The sequence below is a fragment of the Anopheles cruzii genome, chromosome 2 (genome assembly GCF_943734635.1).
Source record: "Anopheles cruzii chromosome 2, idAnoCruzAS_RS32_06, whole genome shotgun sequence".
Taxonomy (NCBI): domain Eukaryota; kingdom Metazoa; phylum Arthropoda; class Insecta; order Diptera; family Culicidae; genus Anopheles; species Anopheles cruzii.
In genome coordinates this window covers 37,596,195-37,619,810 of record NC_069144.1, presented here as the reverse complement: position 1 = coordinate 37,619,810, position 23,616 = coordinate 37,596,195, and the positions used below count along the sequence as shown (strand labels likewise).

The following is a 23,616-nucleotide window of genomic DNA, read 5'->3' as shown; positions in this document are numbered from 1 at the left end:
TCGGTCGACGGTTGGCGAATGGGATCGAGTCAATGAAACCTTATTTTTAGATTTTCTCCAGCTTCGGAGTCACTTGTCATACGGAATTAGTCGACGTATTATGGCACCTTAGGGAACTGAAGTTTGTGAGTCTACTTTACTGAGTTACTTTGAGAGCTATTTTTAGCTGGAAAATCACCTAAAGTTGTTGTTCGTATGAACGTCTGTCCTGACATTTAGATACCTGACATTTAGTGTAGCGTTGATCCGTTGATCCTGACCTTAGCAGGGACCAAAAATGTATGGTTAGGTAAGTGATACTACGGCTGAAGCTTGAATTAAATGTCCAAGGAACTGATAATGTTTGACCGAAGTATTTGGCGGACAAGGAAAACTGAAGTTAAGTGTTACGTCATTCTTATCTGACGTCTGCAAGCTGTCTTGGAATTCGGCAGGAGCCCGTGGACCCGGCCTAAGGAACCAGGGGCCACACTCTGCTTTACGAGTTGTTTTCCGATTTCGTAGATGTCAATCCGATTGATTTTACTACAATGACAAGATGATAAAGTTAGCCCAAATATTTGACAGCATGGACGTACCAGGACGTACTTTGAGAACCGGACTTTTTTCAAAGAAATCAAATGTTACATTGAATTACATTGAAGGGACCAAGTGTGGTGTGATTTGATTGTATTCGGAACCTGTTTTGCTTTGTTGGTCATATGGAGGCAGCCCCACCCAGGTTAAGCCCCACCTGGCGCCTCCATGGGAGCCCAAAAGACACGGCTAACTGGTCGTTTTTCGATCGATCGATTGTTTCAAATTGATTATTTGTTGTCAGTAGCGATCCGACTTAACGGTTTCACTAGGTTTTAGGAGCATGTGATACACCACACCTTTCTGGTCAGACCAGAAAGTCTTTTTTTGGAGTCCTCCGACGCTCTTTACTTATTGAGTCAAAATCGCCATTTTGAAATGTTTCAAACCACTCAAAGCACTGCAATTTTTCAAAAACAAGCTTCGACAATCATTCGATGCGATTCTGTAGCAGTTTTCTTCAACAGATAGTAGAATCTTTTTCCTGATGTCAAGGCAAGGTAATGTTGGCAAAAATCCAAAACTAGGAGGTCCAAATTGACAGCTAGAGCCTTTTTTTCAACAGTCCGATTCTCAAGGTTTAGACCGATAAAACGTGACAAACTATCGCAAGTTCACATTTGCTGGTCATTTTAACGGTCGTAGTCTAGACAATCGGTTTTTACATGGAACCAAAGTAAATTTCGCCCCCTTCTTGAACAGCTTTCATTGCTTTTTGTAATTTGAAACATTAAAGTATTATTACAATCATAAACTTATAACTTCTTTTGCAAGTGGCAGATGCCCTGCTTAACCCTGTAATGCCATGCAAAGTTAGCAATCTAACTGCCGCTCGTTGGCAGCAGAAATACAGATATAGATATCACTGTCGCCTCCCTCACACACGCTCACCTCAATCGACCAGTAATCCCCAATTCCCGGGGTAGTTTGGAGCAGTACTCGACGCGAGCGGGTGTTAAATGAAACTGGTGTTCTTACACCGAGACCGCCCACGGGGCAGACGGCCGCAAAGAGTCGCAAAAGTTATGCTGCCCCAGCATATTACAATGGCAGTGCCAGCCTGCAGATGCCAGCCCGGCCCCGTGTGGCCCCGGTGAAGCTGTTGCTCGCTAGCCGAGCAGCCGAGCCGTAATCGGCAGTCCTTGGAGTCATCTGCAATGCAGTCAAACGGGGCAGTCACAACGGCACAAAGTGCGGCAGGCAGATGTGTGGGCAACTCGTCTCTCCTCTCTCGCTCTCTCTCTCTCTCTGGCCGGAATTCGGTGCAAAATCGATTAATTTTAAAACAACGGGCCCGGCACCGGCTTTTTTGGGCTTTGCCAAATTCAAACCAATTGGACCGGTGAATTAGTGGAACGCCAAACTAATCCGGCCTCGGGCTGTAGGTAAGCCCCGAGGCCATCGACGACCGATATTAATCAAAGGCTGCTGCTGCCCTTCCTTGCGCTTCCGTCGAGAGCCTCACTCAACTATTGCCCTACAATCGGATTCAGTTATCGGGATGAGCATCCCGGAGTGTTCAAGTTTTCCGCAACACTTTACCGGCACAACTATGTCCGGAATGTCAGTTGCGCCGGGCCGGGGTTTGTTCGAATTCGCTCGAAACCCTATCAATCGTTATTTAGGTGGCGATCGGAAGCGGAAGCGGAAGGATGTCCCCCCGCCGGGGGGGTTGAGGTCCTGCCATCCCCTTTGATTGCTGGCTGGCCATAAAACTATGGAGCCCACGCCCCGGCACCGGAGCGAATCGGAAAATGTGAACAATTTCGTACCTCGTCCGCACGGGATCGTAAAGGCTCGCTGAAGAAGCCCGGCTCCCTAAGTGTGATGTGGAATGTGACTTCGGGTGCCATTAAAGTGAACCCTTCTGTCCCCTTCCGGTTTTTTGGTCTCGGACCGCCGGTTAGAGGTTCCTTCCTTTGCGCCCGGCCCTTGCGGTGGAATTTATTTACTATCTCAACGATTGTACGCGCAATTATTTGGAATTTTTCTTCGTTCGCCATACATGCAAATAACGCGGCTATTTGCGTGTAAATATTATTATTATAGCGGCCCATTGCCGGTTTCGATGATAAGCCACAGCTTGGGTCGCCCATGCGCACCAAATATATATTCATGGTACCGAGAACGAGGGAACGAGAGTCGAACGAGTCGAAACTTCAAAGCGTAACAACCGGCAAAGCACCCGGGGGAACGACAAGGAACGAGGAAGCGAAGCGACCGCCACCAGTCGGAAGCGGAGCGAAATGCGAAAATAAATGCGAGCCAAAGCAGGCAATGGCCGCCTTTTTATGGGTGAAGCGGCCACTCCACCTCCACGCAGCAATGAAGATATTGCGGCGCTTGGCGCTTGCTGTCGAAAAGGTCCTTAAAAGACGGTGTAGTGGATGAAATATGTTCTACCATAGCACTCGCGTAGGGCGATTCCGAAGCAAGATGTGTGATTGCTTCCGTATCGATATGTCAGTCACGTTTCTATTCGACTCGCCCCGTCCGCCGGCGACAACAATCTCGGGGTTCGCCAACTCGCACATAAAAGTGGAAGAAAAACTCTCGTTTCGGAACGAGATAGAAAACGAAGAAGCGATTCCACAAGTCCCGTTGTGCTTCGATCATTCTGTTTTCCGCTTTCTTACACTTTCTGGAAGGCGCCCCTCTCGAGAGGCGTTAGTTGTGTCCGTGGGAATCCATGGCGGCACATAAATGTTACACCACACTTTAGATTGATTATATTCCCGGCTGCTTCCAACATCGCGGACGCGGATCAATCGCGGCAGGGAGCTTTTCCAGCGGAAGAAAAGACTGTTCTCGAAGCGCACCATATTGAGTTCTTTGGGCACCAATGGCAACGTGTAGATTGCGCGCTATTTTTATCACTCGTCGGCAGTTGGGTCGGATCATGGCCGGACCAAACAGTACGGGCCGAGGCGGCCATCGGCTCGATACGACCCAATTTAGGAATCCCGGGAAGCGGGATGTTGATTCTCTTGACAAACAAAACCGAATGCCCAATGTCAATAGACAGTCAGCAAATCGAAGATGGGCATTTTTCTCAAAACCCTGGCCGTCGTTGTTGAGCTCTGGAAGACGTAATTCCATTAGCTAGAAACGAAAACGGAACGAAAAGAATGGCGCTACGTTAGGTGCTTGAGCCGGGCTGGGCTCATTTTTAATGTTTCTTCAGGCATCCAAATCCGGAACCGGACATCAGTCAAGACCGGAATGGCTTGAGCTTTGTAAAATAGTACTCGCTCCCTAGAGTTGGAACCAGTGGCCAATAAAACCATAGGGATGACCTCGGTGTCGCAGGCTTCCGACTCCATTTGATCCTCGGGTCAAGCCAATTGTCTTCCCAAACATGTCGGTGGTACATCCTGCATCATAAACCTTTGGCGAGCCGGAACCCGGACACCGCTCAACCGCTCCCGGCGAACGTCTTGAAAGCCTGCCGCTGTTCGCACATACATCGCCCGACACACGGTTATGAAAGTTGTTTCGCTTACGGTTCTGGTGGCCCCACTCTGACCCCAATCCGGAACATAAAACCTGTCCGGAACTTGGCCGCTTTCTTGTGGTGCTTCCCTCGAGCTTTAGCGCTCCCTGTAGTTGGGTTCGATTGAAGCAAAAAAGGGACCCTTGCCCACTCACCGTGCCCAGATCCCGCACTGTCTAGCGCTTCTTGTGAGTCGCTTCAAGAGGTCTCGCTCGCTGACGCTGAAGATGACACAAAATGGTGGACAAATCGGGAGAAGCATAAAAAACGAATGTAAAATGCCAGCGAAACTGAGCATACTACACCGCCCCGCACAAGGAATGCGCCGACACTAACACATACACGTACATTCAGCCGACGAGAGGAGGTCCTTAAGCCGGAAATTCATCCACTCATCCATTGCGAGGCGGCCCACCCTCTCTTGAGTTGTCCTTTTCGGTGGTCCCATCCCACCGGCGACCTCCGTTAACAATGGCATGGCTTGTGTACGGTCGGCTTCCTAGCACCACCGGCACCGGTGGCCTCCCTCTTGAAGAGCGGGCACGATGTGCACGATTTTGGACCCTTCGAAAGGTTGGTCCTTAGTGCCTGTTCGTGCCACGAGCCGGCTGGGTGACACGCGGCCGGTCGGCATGGCTTGGCGTTTACCGTTCCCATTCGCGCCGCTCATCAATCATATCGTCCGACGAGCAAGGAGTTGGCCTCCTTTTCGGTCTTTCGAAAAGGAGAACAAAACAATCAAAACGAGCCTTCCATTTCCATTCGCCCGCGGGCCACCGGACGAAACTTTTTCACCCGGGGGTGATTATTGGGCGACAGAAAAGCGGAGGGGGGGGGGTGGCACAAAAAAAGATGTTCCACCCCAAGGACACCACGGCGGATTTTGTGGACGGTTTTTGTTTGTGTGGATAAAACGAGGGACCCCCGAACTTTGTAGTTTCTCGCCGCGACGCACGAACGGACCGCCAGCGCAGACGACGACGACGACGACGATGCTCATTTACGTATGAACAAACACACGAACAGTACGCCTTGGCCACCCACCACCCGATGCCGAGTGGCTGTTGTAGCAGCATGAAGAATTGGGATTTTATTGGATTACGAAGGCTCTCTCTTTCTCTGTGCTCCGTGTGGAAAGCTCCAGAGTGTTTGCTTTGCCCGCTGAACACCCGTCTTGTGTTCTAATATCACTCGGTCCTTTCAAGGGGCCAGGATGTTATTTTATATCCCCCCTCCGCCGTGTTCCCGGGGCCGGGTTGATCATGGAGTGCGCTCGTGGCAAAGGCGTTCGTGGTCCGGAGGTACCGATGCTACTTTTAGTGTGGGCCAAACTAGTCGACCCGAGGAACGCGCCCGAGTGTTCTGTGGAAGATCCGACCCGACATCCTTTTGCCGGGGTAGTCCGCCGGAGTGGCACACACGATTGGCACCGGCACCGGGTACGCTGCTTCACCACTGCTTAATGGCATTGAAAACAAGCGTTCGCCTGTCTGCCTCTTGTTCTCTTGTTACATTTTAATTTGCGCCGTCCATTCACACGGGCTGGGAGCCTGAACCTGAAAAGAAGATTTACTTTTAACCCCTGCTTCTTCGCTACTTCGGGATGGGACCGAGACTCCGGGCTAAGATGCGTCTGGCGGTCTGAGATGTCGGTCACCCAGGATGAATGTTCCGAAACTGAGTCAATATTGCCACAAAAACTTACCTACTTCCGGTCCGGTCCGGGCTAGCGACCCGTTGCTGGCGACCGTCCGATTCTAGATAAGAAAATCGTTTTCGAACTACACCTCAAAGCTGCAATTATGCTGATTTTGTTCGGTTGGATTAATCAGGGTCCGATCCCCGACACTCCTGTGTGAAGATAGTGATGCAAATCAAATGACCTTTGTTTGCTGATTCATTTCGTTCTTCGCCACACGATACTTCCGCTTCCTTTTGGCAGCAAACATTGCTCTAAACTTCTTTTGTCTGTTTTACCATGAGTTAATCCAAAGATTTGGTCAAAATGTACTCATAGAATTGAAATTTCAATAAATTGAAAGTTACAAAACCCTCCTGGAATGAACATTTAAATATGTTGGGTGCCCGGAAAGCTTAAAGCTTTCCGATTGAATAAGAAGCCAAGTGTAAGAGAGTCTTAGTTTTAATTTGGTTGAACTGTCTCAAAAGATTGTGTAAAGTGATCCGATCAATTATTCGGATTATAGACAACTATTTACTGTTTTGATAGGTGTTGAAGAAGGTGTTGATGCAAAATTTCCAGACCTTTATTAACACAAACACTTCGACTAACAAAGCGTAACGTAAACTATTCATGTTGCTTATATTGACACTTCTTTTCGTTAGAATAAGCTGCGCTCCGAACTGTCTAGGTTCGGAATATTATTCATCTGTTGAGTTGAAGCAATTTTAAAATAGTTTTAAATAGTTAGGTAGCTCTTCCTTCAAACTGGTTGTGCAAGAGATAAAATGGTCGAATAATACACTTAAGCAATGTAAAAAATGTGGTTTTTAAGCCTCAACAGTATTTAGCATTGGTCAATTTATTAAACCAAAACTTAGTCCGGTACTCACGTCACCAAATAAATGTTACCATCCGCGAAGCCATTTCGCTTTTTATAACCTATCGTTCAAAGAGTTTTGTTGGCCACCTATAATCAACAAATGTTTGTTTGTCCATCAACCCTATAATCAACCCCCTCAGACATCCGGTCCGGACTCCAGTGCGCCTCGCGCTACTACTTTTTGGAACTGACACCAACCCTTATGATTCGGTTCGTGATTTGGCTCGCACTCCTAGCGGAACGTGCAACAGATGCGATGAAGCGCGTGTCACGAATGCAGTCGAGGGTTGCCGTTGCCGGGCCACTGTTGAGAAACTTTTGACCGGAGTGAGAGTGCCTACGAAACTTCTAAACCACGTCTGATGGTTCGCTCGAAACGCGAAACCTCGCGCAAGGAGTGATATTTGTGTGCAGCCTTTCGTGTGGCAACCCTTCCGTCAGTTGTCTTGGCTGTTTGGCATCCCGGACACGGCACGGCAGTGATGAGGCCGCACGCAAGCATCGAGCCTGATGTTCTTTGGTAGTAATTTGAGCTGCCCGATGAGTCGGTTACTGATTGACGTGACGGCTAAACGGACGCCAAAGTGTCCTGACTAATCAGTATCCAGGCACGGCACGGCACGGAGCTGGTTCCCCCTAATGTACGGAGAAAACCCAACGAAGTCAGTCGGGAAGTCTGTCGGCGACAAAACATCCAACGGCTAAGTTGCCGCCGAGCATTGCGCTTCGGAAGTTGACTCCCGGAGTCCATTATCCTTAAAGCCTGCTTCCACTCCACCCCGCCGACGGAGACACTTTTCAGGCACGTTGCCATTTTCTTGCGTTTTCCGCTTCCTCTTGTTTTCCGGTGTGCCCCGGTGCGCTCGTAAACATTCAATTTGCCTCCATAATTCTGGGCTTTTTTGATTCCGTTTTTTTCCCGGATTTGGTGGGCCACCGTTTTTGTCCTCCAATGAGTCAAGATTAGTGTGCTCCACTTTATGGCTGGCCCGCCATACGTACACCGGCGAGCTTCCGGGGAGCCCGGTGGACTTCCGGTGGATTTGATTTACAGAAATTATTTCAATTTCTGTTCCGGTGTGCCCGACGTTTTATGGGCTATGGGCTGGAATTGGAGGCTAAGGTGAGCTTATGTTCCCAACGAAAAGAGCTTGGTTTATGGTGTCTTAAAATCACCGACGAGAGGAAGGAGATAAAAAACAATGTCATGTCGGCGTTCAAAAGACACTCGACACGAGTGTCTCTCCATAAGAAGCCAAACATGGATGGCTGGTGGCAAACAAGAAGCCAAACATGGAATTCACATCGAAATGTATGCTCAATACTCAACGACCCCTTACGCAACTGAGCACTGAGTTTCCATTTAATTAAAACCGAAACTCCGGGACGGGGGGCGCCACAAACACAAACCACAGAGCAACCAACGAAACGAGTCGGCCCGGGCCGGCCTCTTCCGGAACAACAAACTTCGTCCAAAGCACCGACTGGCGTTGTATTAATTTTTAACTCAATATTTGCGAACCAATCCACAAATTGGGCGCGGCCCTTGAACGACTCCCCGTTCTGCGGGTTCATCGAAAGGAAGTCGGTAATAAATCATAGCGCCAGTGATGGAAGCCGTCGACCGATTTGTTGATTAATTTGCACCGCACAAGCGTGGAACTTACCGTGTTGCTAAGTCACCGTTTGACGGCGATTGCAATGTTTGGCCAAAGTTTGGCATACTTGAGAATGGCCACAGGCAGAGGCACAGACTCTTCTTTTGCCGAGCTTGCCGAATACATTCTCCACACAAGAAGAGAGTTGACCGCCACGGTCACGGTTCGAGCGTGTCTGGCGCATCCGTCAGGTGTAAGGATAACACTGGAACCGTATTTTAACGATGGCTGGCTGGCTGGCTGGGTGGTTGGCGGGTGTGAAGTGTTTCTTTTCTTTGGCGCACAATACACACAAACAGTCGGTCGCTTCTCCGAGGACCTGAAAGTTCACTCCGTTCCGCAGTGTTCGGAAGTTGTGTTCGGGTTGCCGTCCCCGCACATAAAAGTTGGCCAACATTCGAAACGAGTTGAGTCCGGTTGAAGCAGAAACGCACTTTCGCGTTCGCGTTTCTTTCGCGAGCGCAACATAACGCGAAAACAAATGAAAGCGACGGTTGATTGTTTGTTGAGTGTTTGGGATCCGGAGGCCCACGGACAAGTTTGACAACAGCGCAAGGAGCGGCTCTCCGAAGGGATAATTGCAATTTGTGGAGCCAAACTTTCCGGACCGATGTTAATCATTTCAGTCTGGTTGTCGTTTGCTGCGTCTACTCTCCGCTTCGGTTGCTTATGCAGTGGGATAATTAAGTTTCGTGTCTGCGTCATGTCATGTGTCTTATGGTTTCTTTTCGTTTTGTTGTTGTTGAAGAACTTTTAGTACGAAGTCCGTAGTTGAACTTCGTCTACGGCCGTGTGCCTCTCTATCAAAAATATAGACTCTGAAACAGTTGAACTGTGTGGCGAACTTAGGGACCATGTAAAGCAAAAGTGGCCAATAATATCACAGGTGTTTGTTTGATTTGTTTAGCAGGTGTTGTCCTCGATGAAAAAAGGCCAGTTTCTCGGAAAGACTCACATCCAATATGGAAAAACGATAAAAAGAGACCTTATGCGGGGCCAACCATAATGTTGCCCTTTTCCCTTTTTGAAACCATTGATTGACATACTTTTTCGGGGTTTCATTCAGAACACGAAGGTTCTGCTCAGGAAGTGCGTGACCCACCGAAGCAAGAAGAAGTCGAAAGAAGCCAACTGATCCGTTTTCCTTTTTTATATTTTGTTTCTCCAACCATTGGAAGATGTATGGCGCTCAAGTTTGTTATTGTTAGCGTCTACATCAGACACACATTTTGGCGCTACTGTAAAAGTTGGGTTTTCTTATAAAATGCAAAAATTCCTAAACTTATTCACTGGAATGCCACTCATACTAATAGTCCACTGAGTTGAAAGGTTATAGTAATATCGTAAAGATTTTCTGTTATTTATTTTCATTCCTATATGTCACCTCGAACACCATTGAATATAGTTAATTTTTTTTTAAGTTATGATAGATTGAGAAGGTTCAGACATGTGACACTAGTATACAAGGTATTTACTATACTTTGAATTTCGCAGATTTTGTCTTCATGTAAGAGATCGGTTGTCGTATCAGAGAAAAACGTCTACTTTTCTACTAATAATAGCTCAAAATAAACTATGCTTCTTTCTGTTCCCACCAAGTTGCTGGCCAGAGTTTTCCCATCGATGAAAATGAATGATATTCGGAAAGAGCCAAGACTGGTGAACAAACCCAGGGGGATGGCAGCTCTCAACCAAGTTGTTTGATAGTATCCTGAACCTGTTTTGCTTTGTAGCTCATGGAGACGCCAGGTGTAGCCGACATTGTGCCCTACCAGGCGTCTCCATTTCGAACAACGAAAAACGGCATTTTAGTGTTTTTCGATCAATCCATGGTGCAAATTGATCATTTGTTGTCAGTAACGATCTGAATTAACGTTTTCATCAGATTTTAGGAGCTTGTGATACATCACCACTTTCTGGTGCCATCAGAAAGTCCGTTTTTGGTGTCCTCCGACGCTCTTTACTTGTTAAGTCAAAATCGCCATTTTGAATTTTTTTAAACCACTCAAAGCACTGTTCCGTTTTCTTCAAGAGGTAGCAGAAACATTATAATCTCCGCAGAACGTCAGTTTGAGGTACCAAAGTTAACATGGTCTAACCTTTTCAATGGTCGGTTTCAAACTAAATTATGTTTTTTCGACCAGAAATCATTTACCTGATTTTAAAACAAGGCAATGATGAATGAACAGCAAAACTGGGAAGTCCAAATCGACAGGTAGAGTCATCTTTTTAACAGTCGGAATTTAAACTTTTAGCCCGGTAGTTTAGCTCATTTGGCGGTCAAAAGCGCAGTCTAAAAACATCACTTTTCTCGTGATCTGGTTGAATACTTCCAGAACCCTCGCTTCATAGCAGTGCTCTTGGCTCGTCTTTAACGACGATCATTTACGTACAAAATTAAACTTAAAAAAGACGGCCACTTAATTTAAATTGCAGTTGAGAGATAAACTATACCTTAAAGCAAGGATTCAGCACCATTAACAGCTATTGAACATGTCGCTATTCAATCGAACAATTAGAACCTCTATTGTATGATCGGATCATAAACTGAAGCGACGTCAACATGATGATGAACACAGCAGAAGCATTGCGACGCTACAGAAGCATTATCGGCTCCGAGCACTTTACGCCACTTCACCTAACCAAAGGCCGTAAATAACACGAGACGGGCCGTGCGTGGCGTGGCGAGACGTGAGCATAATAATCACACATTCGCACGAAGCGTTCATAAATATTCGATTCGCGTGAGGTTCGCCTCGCCTCCCCGCGCAAAGAAGTGTTAGAAAACTCATTCCCATTCGTCTGCGGTCCTTTGCTGACTCACTCATCGCTCGAAGTGGAATTTATTGACACTTTCACTCCGCTAGAGATGTGCCGAATGTTTCGGCGTGTAGCGCGTGCGTGTGTATTTGTTTTCTATGTTTGTGGTTGCGTTGAGAGCACTGAACTAACATTTGGCGACATAACAGAGCATAATGGCACGGCATCCGGATCCGTGGCGAACGGAGCTGGAGCCGATCCTTTTGCCTTGGTGTTTGCCGACGAAGACGCCACCGCCGAACGCACCCAAACCGAAAGGAGGCCGAAAGAGTGGTACGCCCACTGCGCCCCATGGAGCCATGCTGTCTGTCGTCAGGGTGGCTGCTTCCCGTGCTCCTCCGGGAAGCCTTGCAGGGGAAGTTGACTTCCGCCCCATAATCTCCCCGAAGGCCGAACGCAGACCATAAAAAGTTGCATCGATCGTCAGTTTCAGTTTTGGGCCAACATAGCAAGAGAGGGACAGAGCGAGAGGCAGCACGGGGTCAGCAGGGCGTTATCAAACATTCGCACATTTCCCGGTTATCCCGGTTTTTATTACCCCATTTTCCGTGACATTCCGGTCGGGGTCGGGATAAGGACGGCTTTATTAAATTCATCCTGCGTAAGCTGCGGATCAAATGTGCTGAGTGCCCGAATTGCTAATGGAACATTAAGCATCTCGAGACGATGCTGCCGGAACCTCAAGGAGCAGGAGCAAGGAGCAGCCTCCTTCGCACGAGTCACTATTAACCCGCCCTTTGGGCGCCCTCGACAGGTCATTTAATTCGTGCACCATACGTAATCCTTTTACGGCACCGAACCGGAACCGGAATCTGATCTGAGACTCCGTGTTTTCTTCTCTCTCTCTCTTTCTTCGCAGCCCTACGACAGCCGCCAGCTGATGGTGACGGTGTTCGTGTGCCTGTGGGGCGCCCGGCTCTCGGGCTATCTGCTCTATCGGATCGTGAAAATCGGACGCGACAAGCAGTTCGAGGACAATCGGCGCAACGTGATCCGGTTCGCCGTGTTCTGGACGTTCCAGGTGAGTCCCGGGGAGGAAAGTCGTCGACGTCGGTGCAATGGAGCGTTTTATGTGACAGTTATGTTGGCGGCGTAAGGTGAGATATGTGGACGATCCGCTACCCTTCCGCAGGTCCGTAATTTGTAAATGCGCGGTTCTTTATTTCCTGTTACGGAGACGAACAGTGGTAAAGGCGAATGTTTTACGAATGTAGCACCATGTTGGAATGGCCGAAGTTCGTTCGTGTACGTAGTACAATGTTAGATGAGGTTTACACTTACATTAGCTATGCGCACCTTCCTTGAAGGAACCTGAGAAATAGCTGAACTGCTCCAGGAGCGTCCGAATAGCTACACATTGGAAAAAAAAACAACAGAAACTAATCGATATTCAGCAAGTTCAAAATGTTCAATTCAATCCCACAACAAGACGAAACAAACGTTTAGTTTGTACATCGTTTCACCATCATCCCACCGTACCGAGACGTACCTATCCTGTTTGTCGGTTCCTGAAGTGTCGTTTCTGTGATGCAATGCATCCGGCTTTGACTCACCGAAAAGGTCAGCTGGGCGAGGAGTCCACCTCGGATGGAACCTTCCTTATCGGTCGAATTCGATCAATACGCAAGGATGGGCAAACCGGCCACGAACGGCGACGATACATTGTAAGCGACACATTTGCATTTCGCCCTTCCGGTGCATGGTGGGAAAATGTGTAATATCTGAAGTCTGAATATTCAGCGCTGTTTGTTGCCAGGTCAGCTCTTGAAGCATATTTTTTGCGATAGAGGGCGAACAAATGTTTGGCCTTGGACCGAATTACTTTTAGTGTTCGACACGCTTTGACGTAGTTTATGGAGTTTATATGGAACACAGGCTTGAGATCTGTGAAAGTGAACGAAAGAGGCAATTTAATGGCTCACAATTTAAGAGTTATGATGGTGATTTCTGTAAATGAGACAATACTCCATAAGCGCATGAGTCAAAAATTGTCCGAATCTAATATTTTCGTGAACTTAACCGAGTCCTTAAGTTGGTCGTGAACTATTAAAGGTTTTATCACTGAACTAGACCAGGACCAACCAGATTTAATTATTAGGGTTACTAACCGAGTGTCCAAACTCCTGTCCAATTACATTGTTTCGTTCAAAACTTGAACTTTATTGTCCGTTCCGATTAACTTTGTAAATTTAGTTTAAAATTATGTTCCATTCACGGCAAATCCAATTATTCCGATATCTTTGTTCAGGTTCTACAAAGTAAATTGAGAAATAAAAATCCGTATCATACTCCTTTACAAATTAAAAATAACCCTGACTCCCCTTACGACTACGGGAAGCACCGGCTGGCATCCGGCTTACGGTTGGGCATCGAAACATTGTTTCCGTCCTTCCGAACTTTGACGCCCCCTCCCTGTTGCTTTCCGATCGTTCCGATAGCTTCACTGGGCAGCGGGTACTGGGGAATCTGGTCCAATTAACTGCGAGCGGCTCAAACCCGGGGCCAGGAAATGCCAAGGAAAAAACCGGGAAAACACCTCACCAAACGGAGCCTCAACATTGTGGCGCCCCCTGGTCGGAACGCAAAACATCGCTGACCATTTGCCGGGTCATAAATTATTGCGCTGGCCCGTTTGTTACGATTCCTTAATTTTACTGATTTGTAGCGTCCGGTGGCCGGGATCGACTCTGGGCAGGATCGTCACCAACAAGTGGCGATATTCGTCGACCGGGGGCCGTCCCGTCCGGGAGAATGTGAAGCGCCACTCGGGAACACGCGGGAAGGTATTTCGGTTTATGCAAATGAAGTACCGGGAACTACATAGCGATAGTGTGCTTCCGCCGTACTTTACGCCGTCCGCCGCCGTGATGGTGTGCTCGATTGTGCTACACCGGTTCGGTCACGCCATGGCCACGTGGCCAGGACGAGAGCATAAATAATGTTTCACCGACCGGTCCGCTTTCGGCCGTTGGATCGTTGGTAATTACTCGCTGGAAACACCGGGCCTCGCCGTGCGTGCGTGCTAATCGTGAACTGTGTGTACTCTCCTATCTTCGTCCGCGTATTCCACATATCTTTGGCGCTGTGAGAAAGCCCGTGGTATCGAGAAGGCACACACCCGGGTGCAAAGGGGGCCAGTTTATGATGGTATCGAGCCACCGATGCACCGATCCTTCGGAGCGGAATGTTGATTTTAATGCAAACTGCGCCAGTGGCCCGTGGTTCGCTTCTTCCATTAGGCGCAGCCGAGCCGAGGCCGTGGTGGTTGGCGTGGTGAAATAAATGGTCCACCAACGGCCACCGGCCCGGGTACGGTTAATGGCGGTTTGCAGTTTTCTGTTGGTGATGCACCAATGCACCGGCAGGAACTAAAATTGCTGGCCCCCGGGTCACGGCACCCGCTGATGTACGGCTTAATGGGCTACGTGCAGCGCGAACGTTACGCGCTGGTGTGTAATTAGATTACTCGCAACGAACGATACCACTGCCCTCCGGTCCGATCCGGTCCGGTCCCGTTTTCTTTTAATGTACCCCACATTTGACCTCCTTTTTTGCATCTAGATTAGCAGCATAAACGGCTGGCTGGTGGATAGTATTATGGCACTATCGCTTAGCTTGTGTTTACTTTTCGCGGAAAGTGTTACATTCTGCCACGGTTTGTCATGGTTCCCCTTTTCGACAATGCACCAACGAATCACTTTATTTGTTTTTGCAAAGCATAAATAAATTATTTTAAAGTTTTTCATTACAGATCTTTGTATGAGGAACGTCAGGGGACATATTTTATAACTCAAACATTTTTCTGCATATCAATACAGATCATGTTAAGCTACTGTTTGGAACTTATTCAAGAAATTATATTTCTTTGAGGCATGTTAGGGGGTTCACCCAAAAATACAGTTGATTGCTTAAAGACTTTAAAATATATCCACACATCAACCGTTTAAGAAAACGATTGGCTGTTCGGTTCGGTCGCTCAAATAGCACAAATGTAGCAGTTGCAAAACAAATTTGCTCAATCCATTTAACGAAACCGTGATCAATCTCAATTGATGATTAATTTTCTTAAGCATCTTTAAACATATTTCAGACAGAGGCAGTGTCTACAGTGGAAAGAGAACAGAACTTTAGTTCAAGAAAACAACATATTTCAAGAGGATGAAAAATTTGCTTTAGGCAATCGAAAATCAATAATAAACAATACATAAGATGTGTAAATGATAGTTTTGCTGTATTTGGAGATCATTTATACAAAACACAAATTTTAACCTAACATATTTGGAACAAGCTGAAACATGTTTCGTATTCGCAATGCATACCATTCTGCCCAGATAATATTGCCAAATATCGTGGATTTCCCATGCGGTCCTGACAGCCCACAGGTATCGTTTTGCTTCAGATTGTTTTGATTAATTTAGCTAATTTCGGTAAATTGGGTGGGGTCTTTTCGCATACTCATGTTCTGAAAGGTTGGCAGGTCTGGACAACAATGTTAATAGCTTCAAACCTTGACATCATCATCCACGAGGAACTGCATGGCTACTTCTTGCTTGTGGATTGTTGCACTACCCTGTTGTAGGGTGAAATCTTCATCAATAAGCATGCCGATAGTAAAATATCATTCGTTTTCTAAATTGGCCTTTCTTAGGTGCTTAGCTTTTTAGAAAACAAGGTCAGATTTGTCTACATTCTGTAGACTACGTCGGATAACATGCACGGATGGGAACTTTTTACCTTCTGATTTGGGTTTACGTGTATGCCGAATATTTTAGGCGGATTGAAAAGGGTTTGTTGAGAAGATATTCAGTATACATTTAACAACTCGTTTTGATGTTTACTTCTTGCGCCTACGAGCTTCAATATGATGAATACAACCTTCGTTTTCATAACCCTTGATTATTTAACCGGTTTCTGCCTCACTTGGCTTGAATATTTTTGCAATATTATTGTTAGTTTCACCACTTAAACTCATATTAATAATCTTTCGACATTCTTTATCAGTTAGTTGTTAATATTTGGAAGTTTTTGCTAAGCTGAAAACAGCAAAATGTCATGTGAATTCTTCACCCTGTGTTGTTCAGCCTTAATTTTGCATTTCAAATGTGAAAACATATGGAAAAACAAGTTATTTTATTACACATAAATAACCAAGTCTGTTCTATTAGCTCTATTACCGAACTATTTAACTGTGAGGTTGTGTTTGTGACAAATTTTGCTCTCGTTTGGTTTGGCTTTTAACTAATTCGTAGCAGTTTATATTCTTTTATACACATTGCAAATGATTGTACCATATTTTAACCTTCCGATCGCACCATTCCAGTGAAAACGTTCGAAACTTCAATAAACCCGCAATTTATCTAGCCAATAACGGGGCCAAAAAGTTTCTGCTTCTTCCATTAAAGAAAGAGGAATCGAAACACCTGAGCGTTATGTTACGATTCCGGCGCTGCACCTAATGATGGTTGTCAATTATGATGCGAAACAGACCCGCACCCCATTTGCCGAATCCGAAACACTTCGCGCCCAGCTTGTGGAAAGTTTCCATGGGCCAATTTTAAGAACTTTCTCCGCAGCTTTTGGAATCGAGCGACGAGCGAACGAACAATTTGATCATGTTCCGGGTCTTGGCAGCAATCAATCGTTTATCCGGGGATTTCCGGTCCGCGAAAGAGAGTGTCTGAGGTTTGCAACACATTTGTCGGTTGACTTACGGCCGTTCGGTTTGTGTGAAATTCATTTTCTTTTTCAACGCACGACGTAAATCATAACGCTTTCCATCGAACGGCTCCCGCGAAGTGGCGAATTTCAAACTAATTAACGCTAATGACGCCTGCGTCGCCACGAATACTCCATGGAACAGCTTCCGTTCTGCCCATCATCCCCGTTAATGCTCTCTCTCTCTCTCTCTCTCTTTCTCTGTGTCTCCCGGCAGGCCGTGTGGGTGTTTGTCGTGTCGCTGCCCGTCATCATCATCAACTCGCCCCGTCACTCGTTCCCGAAAGCACCGAAAACGATGACGACCCTCGACTCGGCCGGGACCGGCATGTTCATCACGGGCCTGCTGGCGGAAACGTACGCCGATCTGCAGAAGTTCTCCTTCCGCCAGGACCCGATCAATCAGGGCAAGTTCTGCAACGACGGTAAGTGCGCGCGATCGCAAATCCCTTCTTTTCCAGTTTTCCCTTCGACCCTTCTAGGGAAGTTTCGAAAGAAATTAAATGAAACCTTGCGGTTGGACGGGCGCGGGTCGCCTAATCTCGGGCCACGCTTTTTATGCTCCAGCGCTGCGCTGGCAGATGATGATGATGGTGATGGCGATGTCGGTCGACGTCTGGTGACTCCGTCAACTTATCGCACCCGCTACGCCAAGGACATTCTGGGGGGGAGGGATCGACGCTTGAGTACACCCTTAATAGCGTCCATTACTCTGCACGGACATGGTTGAGGTTCTTCCGTGTGACCTTCGGTTTAATGTTGCACGCCGTGTCCTGCGTGGCAAGCGCTTTCAGTTACCGTCTCCGGCTCCAATGTCCTTCGAGCTGTCACTGGTTGCCTTTCTGTCTCTTCCCATTTTTTTCGATCTCTCTCTCTCTCTCTCCTTTGTCTTTCGCCCGCTCTCTATTTCTCCTGGTGGGGACATTAATCTTCTTGGCCATAACCATAAGCTTCCATGGTGGCGCATAGCACCGAAGGACGATAGCACTTGTCGAGGAAAAACACCAAATGAGTGCAGCCGTCGATCGGAGTTAGTGCCGGGCTCTGATGGGGATATTAAAAGCTCACTTTCTTCCACACAGTCTGCTCCTTCTGCTACATGGGCCGACGGTGTTCTCGCAGAGGCTCGTCCTATTAACAGCGGGACTATGCACAGCACGTTGCTCGCCAAACGACTCTTAGCGGTTCAGGTCACGCTCATCAAACGCGAGGCGATTTTTGACAAATTTTAACATATTACCCTCACGATTCGGCGCCTCAATGGGTTGGTCGCGTCACGCAGGACATAGTTCCACACGAAACCATCCACAGCATTAGCATGCCAATGGCGGCCTGCGGTCGATGGATCTGGCCCAGTCGGGACCTAAAGGCGGCTCTAGTCCTTCTAGCCTCCCGGCGGGGAGCTTAAGAAGTACTTCTTTGCCCGCGAACACGACCTCCGTGCATCATAACGTCGTCGGGTCGTCGAGTCGTCCGTCACTACGTCGTTGCCCGACCGTACGGACGGAGGCGTTCCGGCGAGGACGATTAATGTTTTAAAGTTTCGTCACATTTCACCCGGCCCATCGTTCATCCGGGCTTCGGATCCGGGCCGAAGTGACTGGTGTGTTGAAGGGTGCTTTATTTTATTACGGCATTACTGTCGTTCGGTCGGGTTGTGCTCGCGCCGCTCGGCGTGACACGAAATGTGCGTGAATTTTAATAACATTCAACACCGTTCAATGCTCCGGCAAATGGTTATTTGAGTAACGGAAAGAGGGAACACCGGGGGGGGGGGGGGCCCCCCCCCGTGCCCCAGCGGCCCCCGGCCCGGGGGGCCGCTTTGCCGGGGGGCACACGCACATAGCGCAGCGCGTACGCCAATTTTCGCGCGCCCGGAAATGGGCAAATGTGACCAATTTGCAAAATGAACTACCAGTGAGGGGCCCAACGGGACACGTCGCACGTCGTGTGTCGCTCACAGTTGACTGATGAGTGTGTATTTTGGGCATTTCATTTCGGCCACACGCAATCGATCAATTTAATTCGAGCCATCGAGCCATCATTGCTCCATCGAGCATCGTGGGCACGTGCTGAACGCAGCCGTCGTTGTAAGGTCGTTTTTGATTGATTTTTTTGTTAATAATTTGAATATAATAATTTAATTTGAACAATTTGAAGAATTTGGAGTTTCTAAAACAAAAATATTATAAGGTTGGGCAAAAATTAATCCATTGTTTTCTCGGTAGATGCCTTTAGCGAACGATATCTCGTACAGATTCGAGTTTATGCTCGTTTTAAAGCTGATACTTTACACTTAAAAAAATGCTTCCACTGTTTTTTTTGTTTGTTCCATTCGTTTGTGAGTCGTTTTATTTATTTATTAGTATAAATTTGATAATGGGCAACGAAGTCTAGTTGACAAAAAAAAGTATTACAGAGTGTTAAAGTGAGTTACAGGGTGGCTGTAGGCTGCAGGAATTATGCATGGTGTTTATGGTGCCGATACCCTGACACCTAGTTACGTGCAATTTTGGTTTCTTCGACCTGTTTCAGTTATTTTTGATGTTAAAGATGCACCTTGTACAGGTACACCCGTCGTCGAAAATGTCGATGAAACCACAGAAATAATCAAAGTTGATCGGCATGTTAGTAGTCAGAGTATCGACCAAGAGCTAAAGAATAACCATCAAACAGTTTTAAGCCATTTGCGCAAAGCTGGATTCACAAAGAAGCTCGATGTTTGGGAGCCAATTAACACAAAAACGTAATGTATCAAATTTCCATCTATAAAGTTGTTGCCAAACGGAACGAAATCGACCCATTTCTTAAACGGATCGATACCAGAGATGGCAGGTTAGATACATACGACAATATAGAAATACTTGAAAGGAATCGTTTATTAAGAGTTGCTTCCGTGTGGCCAATCACTAAATTTAGATCTCCACTGCCCACTTCTGCACCGTTTGAAGCTAGTGACTGACCAGAACCGGCCACAATTGACCAACAGAAGCGGTGTTGTGTTCCATTAGAATAACGAAATGTCACGCACGTCTATAGTAGTGACGCGGCAGAAAGTCCGGAAGCTTGATTGAGATGTTTTAATGCATCTACCATATAGTGCGGACCTTGCACCAATCGATTGTCACCTTTTTCACTATGAAAATAGATTGCTCGAGTTTTTCGCCAATAACGACCAAAACTTCTACAAGACACGCGTTATTAAGCTACTTTCAAAAAGGCAACAACATTTCCAACAAAACGATGCATATTTGACGTAAATCGGACCATCAAAAATATTTTAAATAATGTTTTGTATTTCACCCAAAAATTATGGATTACTTTTTCCCCAATCTCATGTTTTGCTGAAAATCAATTTTAATCGATTACTTATTGTCCGTTACTATCTGCGACCTTTTGCTATTTTACGAGTAGCTACATTACATTCAATCGTTGCAGAACTTCTATTATTTATCGATAATTGGCAAAGTGATTTCAAAGGCCAAATTTTTAATTACTAACAGGGTTCATGTGGCACCTCAAAAATCGATCATTTTCCATGGATCAATTTCCGGAAGCAAATCAAGCCAACGTGGCTTTGGCGTTCACCTTGAATTGCACACATTTTTCGGCAGCTTCGGCAACAGTTTTGACATTTACAGTGAAAACGTATTACATCGCATATTTCTTCTGATATTTTACTTATTTTCAAATTACTGATGTAGTACAGTTTTATCGTTTTCTGTTTATTCATTTTGATATACGGTTACCTCCGTCGGTAGTTCACCGAAATGAAAGGAGTCGGCATGTCGGCCATTAAACGGTAGGAAAAAACGAAAACTTAAAACTTCGTTACAAAGTTCCCAATGACAGCTCCATCTCGCTACACGCCCAGGGACTGGCACGAACTCCATCTTGAGTTTTAACAAACCGCAATCAGCCTTCGTAGAAACGAGATCTGCTAGCCGTGTTTTGATCAGTGAAGCACGGAAGACATGACGTGAACCGATGTTCAGCATCCCAGCGACACTTGCCATGGTCGGCGATAATACGACATCACTGTTTCGAACGAGTCCTACGTGCAGGTGCCCCCAATACTGCCACATAATTGGAGGCGCCTCACTATCAAACCTTCTGAGCGCCCGAATCCCGGGCGGGATGATCTTAACGACACACCTAAGCTCACCGACCAGCAGCGGAAGAAGAAGCGGCAACCCGAAAAGGATGCCTTCGGTCTCGTCAACGGATGGTGCATAAATCCTGGGCTTTAACCGAGCGAACCGAGCCCACCTACCGAAGTCGAAATATCCCATCACGCTGTGCCGTACCGTGCACGGAAGCCTTCCGTTCCGGCGACAAGCGAAACAAACATCGGGCGGTGCGGGCACAAATATCAGCGGTCCGTAATGCTGGTCCCCGATGCTTACTTTATGGCCCACAGCCCAAGGGTTGGCACCGTCAACCCCCACCGGGGAGGCGGCTGGCTGATGCGGACGCTTCGGTTGGTCGTATTTAGATGATATTTTATTAGATCTTTTTGCCGGCTGTTTCTGGTGGATCAATATTTACCATTCCGGTGCCATTTCGCATACTAATCGGATTACCGGTGACGGCCGTGATACGAATGTGTCGCCCGCGGTCCCGACAAACGGATCCTGGGCTTTTGCGAGTGACTTTGCGTGCCTGCGGAAGATTGGGCGACAGACAAAGCAGGCGAAAAAAAGAGCAGGAAAACCGTTTCGTATGCACGAAACCAAATGTGTTTACCCAAGCTAGAGGGAATTAAATTGATAAATTATTTGCTAGCACCAGCAAACGAACGAAGGAGTCAATCAAATGTGTATCAATCAATATCGCAACCGCGATTACTTTGCCAGCGCGGAGGCGCACGTAAAAAACAACACGTGGCAAGTGTTTTGTAAGTCTATTCGCTAAGGGGGCTAAGCGGTGAACCAAAATAAAAGAAGACTCCTGCTCGGTTGATCGATGCAAAAAAGGAAAACTTCTGGCCACCGGTAGTTCCGTGGCGCAACAACGAATCAATCGATCGCCGGGCGTGCCACGGGCGTGATGTCACCAGAGAGCCACGCGCTGTCCTCTTCTTCGCATGTCGATAGATCAACAAATCAATTTAAAAGCCAACATGTGAAGCACGTCAAGTGATGGGAAGCCGCGGTCGGGGCTTACGTGCAACCAATACTCGACCTTTGGCGCTTTGGCAAAGTGGCCGAGTGGAGTCTCGGGAGGAGGACGTACGGCGTACGTGCGATAGTTTACGTTCGATGGCCCATAGCTCCCGGCTCCTTGCAGCAGCAGCGGCAGCAGCTTAAGAAGCTTATCGACCCGAAGTTGACACTAACGAGCAAGTTTAGAGATTTAACGAAGAGGATAATGTCGATCGGGACGAGACAGCGAGCCGACCGAACTAGCCGGTGGACTTCGTGGAGACCACAGCACCGGGCCAGTATTTGACTAGTGCTCCGGTGAGGTATCTAACAACAAATAGTTGACTCATCGTACCACAATCCGTTGGAATCGGAATCAGGCTCTAGAATCCGTCGGGATATGCATGTATTTAAATGGTTTTGTTTTGATCTGGGATCTAACTTCTATTTAAAACTGGAGGAGGACAAAAGGTGACAGCTTAGGGTGTGTTAAGAAGCTTTATTTGCCGGATTCGTTTGATGTTTCAATTGACAATTAATAATCCGAAAGCTGCACATAATTTGGATTTTCGCGTTCCTCTAATAGAGCTCCCAACTAATGCAACCCTCCAGGAGCCAGCTCCTTGGAAGTAACTCGAAGTCCTTTAGAAAGTGCTGTACAATAGGCCAAACCTCCTCTACAATGGGAAAATGTGTTTCGTTCTGCTAGAGCGTATTTAATGTTGGCAAACAATTTAAGCGCCCCAGCTCCCGGCCACGTTACTATGTAATGTGTTTCAGTTCTCACATCCCTAGCCTGCCGAACTCAAAGGACGGCTCAAAGCGTACGGCAGAACAGTGAACGGGGCACAACAAAAGCCATCGCAAAACAACAAACACATCGGTGCATTAAAAGCGAAGGACACGAAGGAGTAACCGCGAGACAGGGGAGCTGTACGCGATCGCGACCAACATCATTACGGTAATGGGAATTTTAAGTGATGGTTGATAGCGACGCAGGCTGCCGACTATTATAAAGTGCTCCGTTTCCCATTTCCTCCCGTGCACGCAATGGCCGCTGGAAATTGCATTAAAAGCTGCCAACGAAGCCGGCCCGTAGCCCGGGAGATTGGGTTCGATGGAACACCAACCAACTCGGATTCCAATCGAAGGTGCGCAATGCAATTACTGCTTCGTTTTTCGATTTTCGTTAAGAACCAAGCACCGAGCCAAGTCCAGCCCCCTCCCGGAAGCCATTAGAGCCCGCTTGAGGTCTTAATTGAAATAAAAGGGTTCGGCAAACGGCGGTTGGCCGCCAGCAACGTTCTTAAGCTGACGCGCCACAGTTAGGCAACCAATTAGAAACCCCTCGCACACATACCCGCTCTGAGGCCATTACATAAATTTGAAGCCATTCGGACGATGGATTCTATGATTTATGGGCCCCCGTCCATATGCTCGGTGCATTCGACTCGTGTCCGATACCGACCGACGACGATTTGTTTCGGTGTAAATAGAAACCGTTTACGGTGCAATCCATCAACCGGAAAGCACTCGATAAATGGCCAGAGCCTGCCGTCCCAAAACCCCAGCCCGGTTATGATGCAATATGAGCTGCCCCGTGAACAACACGTGTCCTGCCGGCGGCCGGCCGAATTTCCTACACT

The 23,616-nt window shown here is 47.2% G+C and overlaps 1 protein-coding gene across 1 annotated transcript in view; it reads left to right on the top strand.

The window, feature by feature from the left end:
- LOC128268167 (uncharacterized) overlaps nt 1-23,616 on the top strand; it is a 34,667-nt gene that overhangs the window by 4,208 nt on the left and 6,843 nt on the right. Inside the window, exons 2-3 of the mRNA XM_053005193.1 lie at nt 11,971-12,132; nt 17,044-17,251. Of these exons, the coding sequence (XP_052861153.1) occupies nt 11,971-12,132; nt 17,044-17,251 (370 nt within the window). The remainder of the gene's footprint in view (nt 1-11,970; nt 12,133-17,043; nt 17,252-23,616) is intronic.